Source organism: Engraulis encrasicolus, chromosome 13, assembly GCF_034702125.1.
Source record: "Engraulis encrasicolus isolate BLACKSEA-1 chromosome 13, IST_EnEncr_1.0, whole genome shotgun sequence".
Classification (NCBI taxonomy): domain Eukaryota; kingdom Metazoa; phylum Chordata; class Actinopteri; order Clupeiformes; family Engraulidae; genus Engraulis; species Engraulis encrasicolus.
The window spans coordinates 50,875,697-50,880,696 of NC_085869.1; the positions used below are offsets into that span (position 1 = coordinate 50,875,697).

General features: G+C 46.1%; 1 protein-coding gene across 1 annotated transcript in view; it reads right to left on the reverse strand.

The window, feature by feature from the left end:
* The window catches only part of myo16 (myosin XVI), a 359,077-nt gene that overhangs the window by 239,171 nt on the left and 114,906 nt on the right, over positions 1 to 5,000 (reverse strand). Inside the window, exon 4 of the mRNA XM_063214214.1 lies at positions 2,703 to 2,846. Within this exon, the coding sequence (XP_063070284.1) occupies positions 2,703 to 2,846 (144 nt within the window). The remainder of the gene's footprint in view (positions 1 to 2,702; positions 2,847 to 5,000) is intronic.

Genomic DNA, 5,000 nt, shown 5'->3' on the forward strand with positions numbered 1-5,000 from the left:
TGTGTGTGTGTGTGTGTGTGTGTGTGTGTGTGTGTGTGTGTGTGTGTGTGCGTGTGTGTGTGTGTGTGTGTGTGCGTGCGCGTGTTGTGTACATGGCTTGGGTATGTGGGTCTGTGTGACCATGTGTGTATGCCAATTTGTGTGTGTGTGTGCGTGTGTGCACGTGTATGTGTGTTTGTGTGTTTTCAATGGTCTGCATGTGTGACTGCGCATGGTATATGTGTGTGTGCCGTGTCAAGTCATGTCAGTGCTGTGTCTTTGTTCATTTGTGCCCCCGTGTGTGTGTGTGTGTGTGTGTGTGTGTGTGTGTGTGTGTGTGTGTGTGTGTGTGTGTGTGTGTGTGTGTGCGTGCGTGCGTACGTGCATGGATGTGTGTGTGTCTTTGACCATGCGTGCACATGTGCGTGGGTGGTGAGTCTCTCATTAGGGCCTTTGAGACATCACGGACGCTGCTCAAGATGGCAGGGTTCAAGCCTCGTCTCCTCTCTCGTCCCTCATCTTCGCTTCGCAGTCTAACCACCACACATCCCCTTCACTATTGTGATGCCCCTGGCAAGATGGCTCTGTCCTGACCTTTGCGGTACATTCACATACAAAGTTTGTGTGCGCATGTGTGGGGGACGGGGGAAGCGTGAGCTTAAGCGGTTTGTGGGCTGTTCAGTATCCTATCGGCATCCCATCCCAGCCTTCTCAGCTCACATAATCCAATGGGAGCCCATTCATAGCCCGTGCACGCCCATGCGGAAAATAGACTCAAGTTCTGTTTTCAAGTTGCAACGGACACTTGTCCGGGCTCTTGCTCGCGGGCCCGTGCATGCGCCGCGCTGACAACGCACTTTGGTGTGCAAGGAATGTTTTCTAATTATTTCGGACTGAGAATGGATACATGCGGACATGTTTCGTCTACGCCCCCATGCTTACAGGGTGAATGAGCTGTCATTAGCAATACGGTACCAGAGATTCTTTAAGTATATAGAGATATGCCAACATAATAGGTTTCTATGGGCACCTAACGTGACCAGGTTCCGGTCTGCCTAAAGGGGCGTGTCATAATGCTCCTAGAATGAATAGAACAGTCCTTAGGTCTGCCTAAAGGGGGATTTTCACCCCCTCCCCCTTGCAACAGTAGAACCCGGAAACAATGGGCCAATGGAACCTCTCTCCCTCACTCTCCTCTCTCTCTCTGGCAGTACAATCCTGACCACCCTGACCATCCTGCACTTCTCTGTAAAATATATACAGGTCATGGACAGGAATACTCTCTTTGTTCTGTGCTGCTGTGAATACTGATCATGTACAAGAAATGTCCTTGATGGATTTTACCATGCTTACAGGGTTCAAAAGAATAGATTTTACCTGTTCCCCATCGCTCTCCAAGTAGTCATGTTTCCACTCGTCCTTTTTACTCTGCCTGGCTACAGCGTACGCAATTTCACATGAGAGGTAATGCATTTAACTTAACTTGATTTGAGACATAACACAGACATATGACTCAGCAACAGTGTGGAGAAAATAAAAGGATTGTGAGAAGAAAACAAGGTTGAACTTGGTGACTCAGTGTAAATGCACCTGAGTGTGAATAGAAAGTACTTGAGATTTTTTGTGTATATGCCTTGAATAGATTCAGGGCCATCCATGACTGTGGGTGGGTGACAGAGAGTGTGTGTGTGTGTGTGTGTGTGTGTGTGTGTGTGTGTGTGTGTGTGTGTGTGTGCAGCCTGATCTCCAAAAATTCTGTGCTCCTGGACACGGATGTTAAGGACACGAAATCCGTGTCCAAGAGCACGGATTTTGCCAAAATTCCGTGCTCCTGGACACGGAATTGTTTTCCGTGATGGGCACACGGAAGTGCTTTCTATAGGCTATTACCACAGCAATGTGTTAACTATCATTAGAAAATACATACCAAATGCTAATCCTAAACAAAATAATGCTATAGCAATTTAAGTTGTGCCCTGACCAAAACATTTCCTAACCTTAACCTGTCATTAAAGACATATTTTTGAGAAATACCTTTTCCAGTTGGTTGCTAGGCTATCAAATTCATATAATGAATGAAAGAAAACTAGCTGTGCCCAGACCAAAACAATCCCTAACCCTAACCTGTCAGTAAGAAATGTTTTTTTGAGAAAAAATATTTGAAATTAGAAAAATCCAGAGACACAAGACTGTGAAAACATAGAGCTGTGGGAGTATAGAGAGAGCACTTCTGTGTGTCCATCACGGAAAATAATTCTGTGTCCAGGAGCACGGAATTTTGGCAAAATCCGTGCTCCTGGACACGGATTTTGTGTCCTTAACATCCGTGTCCAGGAGCACGGAATTTTTGGAGATCATGTTGGTGTGTGTGTGTGTGTGTGTGTGTGTGTGTGTGTGTGTGTGTGTGTGTGTGTGTGTGTGTGTGTGTGTGTGTGTGTGTGTGTGTGCTTGCGTCTAAGTGCAACGTCTGTGTGTGTGCATACATGTGCGTAAGATACATGTGAATGTGCATCCTGTGTGTGCATGTGTGAATATGTGTATGTCTACACAACAAGCTCCATCATGCTGCCTGCAGCGACACAATTAAAGCAATGAGAAACGGAAGCTTAGCGAGCAGACTTGATGTGACTTTGCTAGTTCTGCACCCAAAACATTTTTGGAGACGGATGTGTGTGTGTTTTTCTTTGTCAAATATATGTTTACGTCTGTGCACAGTTACTCACGAGCAGTAGCAGCAGCACCATGTCGGGGTGGTCGCAGGCACAGGCCACGTGCAGGGCTGTCCACAGGTCCTCATCCTGCAGGTTGACGTTCAGGCCACGCTCCATCAGCACCTCCGCAGCAAACACGTTGTCATGCCGAGCACACTGCAGCACGGCACGGGGAGTGGAGGGGAGGAGAGAGGAGAGGTGGAGGAGTGGAGGAATAGGAAGATGGAGGGAAATACATAGAGAGCGGGGAATAGAGAGGGGAGAGAAGTGGACATGGAAAGAGAGGGGGAGGAGAGAGGAGAGGGAGGCGGAGAGAGGGAGGCGGAGAGAGGGAGGAGGAGAGATAGAGGGACGAGAGGAGGTAGAGGAATGCAGGGAGAGGAAGATGGAGATAAATAGATAGAGAGTGAGATAGAGAGAGGAGAGGAGTGTAAAAGAGAAGATGGGTGGAGGAAAGGAGGAATAGAAAGATGGAGAGAAATAGAGAGAGGGGATAGAGAGGGGAGTGGAGGAATAGGGAGAGTGAGAGGGAAAAGGGTGACAAAAGAGAGAGACAGAGAGATAGAGTGATGAATAGGGAAAAGGAGAAGAGATCGATAACTCATTTAACCATTAATACTGTACATGTAAAGCGTTTAAGCGTCGTGCAGCGATGTAACCCCCGCAATGTCCCCCCACCCCACCTCCATGCCCATAGATGTATAAAAAAACATTGCAGAGAGAGAGAGAGAGAGAGAGAGAGAGAGAGAGAGAGAGAGAGAGAGAGAGAGAGAGAGAGAGAGAGAGAGAGAGAGAGAGAGAGAGAAAGAGAGATGAAAAGAGACACAGAGAAAGAGACAGACACCCAAAGAGATTTAATGTAATGACCCGACCTAAGGGACACTAGATTTACCTCAATGATGAGCTAACGACTCCATATATGTACACAAACAAAATGCATATTTCATAAACATAATGCATATTTAATATACAGTACTGTAATATTTATGCTATTTACGTCATGTACCTTTAAGGCTGTGTAAATGTGACAAAACATTCTATCATCCTTCCATGTTTGTCCTTGCATTCTTGATACATTTTTTAACTGCTTGTAGATAGACATATAGTGCATAATGTAAACATAGAATGGCTATGGCTTTTTAAATTAGTTCAATGCAATTAATGTTTGGACTTTTCACATTAGTTTGTTTATATAGTATATCGTATGTGAATCTGTATGCTCTATGGATGTGTCATAGTGAGTATGTAATTAGCAGAAGTGTGTGTGTGTGTGTGTGTGTGTGTGTGTGTGTGTGTGTGTGTGTGTGTGTGTGTGTGTGTGTGTGTGTGTGTGTGTGTGTGTGTGTGAGTGTGTGTGTGTGTGTGTGTGAGTGTGAGTGTGTGTGTGTGTGTGTGTGTGTGTGTGTGTGTGTGTGTGTGTGTGTGTGTGTGCGTGTGTGTGCGTTCAGCATGTGTCATTAGCGCATGTGTGTACGTTCATTTTGTCATTAGTGTGTGTCTGTGTGTGTGTGTGTGTGTGTGTGTGTGTGTGTGTGTGTGTGTGTGTGCATGCATGCACGTGTGCATGCTTGCGTGTGTTTATATCTATGTGTGTGTGTGTGTGTGCGCGTGTATTAAATGTGGTGACAGCTGAGCTTGCGGTATTGCCAATAATAGCTGGCTGAGTGAGCAATGGCACACAGAGCTAATTGAGCTGTGGCCTAATTACTTCCTGCATCGAATTAGCATTAGCGCTAGCTATGTAGCTGCTGTGGTCTCATGACGTACAACACACTGAACTCCTCACACCATTCCTCTGGTTAGGAAAAGAGAGTTCACAGAGAGAAGGAAGGAAAGACAGGAGGGAGAGGGAGAGAGAGATTAATGAAGGGAGAGTCAAGTAAATGGAAGAGAGCAATATGGAAGCTATATAGAGAGAAGAAGAAGGGAGTAAACAAGAGTAAAAAAGATGAGTAAAGAGAGGGTAAAAGAGGAAGGGAGAAATCGAAGGAAATGAGCAAGATATCTTGTGGACAAGGGTGAGAGAGGGAGAGAGAGAGAGAGAGAGAGAGAGAGAGAGAGAGAGAGAGAGAGAGAGAAAGAGAAAGAGAGAGAGAGAGAGAAAGAGAAAGAGAGAAAGAGAGGGAGGGAAGAGGGGAGGAGGGGAAGACCAGAGGAAGGGAGGCATCTGTCTTCCTGTGGTGTCCGGCTCATCATATTTAATTACAGTCATTAGGGCTAACCATGCTCACCAGCAGTCAGTCAGCCTCCACACTACGCAGAATCACATCACACTACGCAGAACAACACAACACAGCACAGCACTGTGTG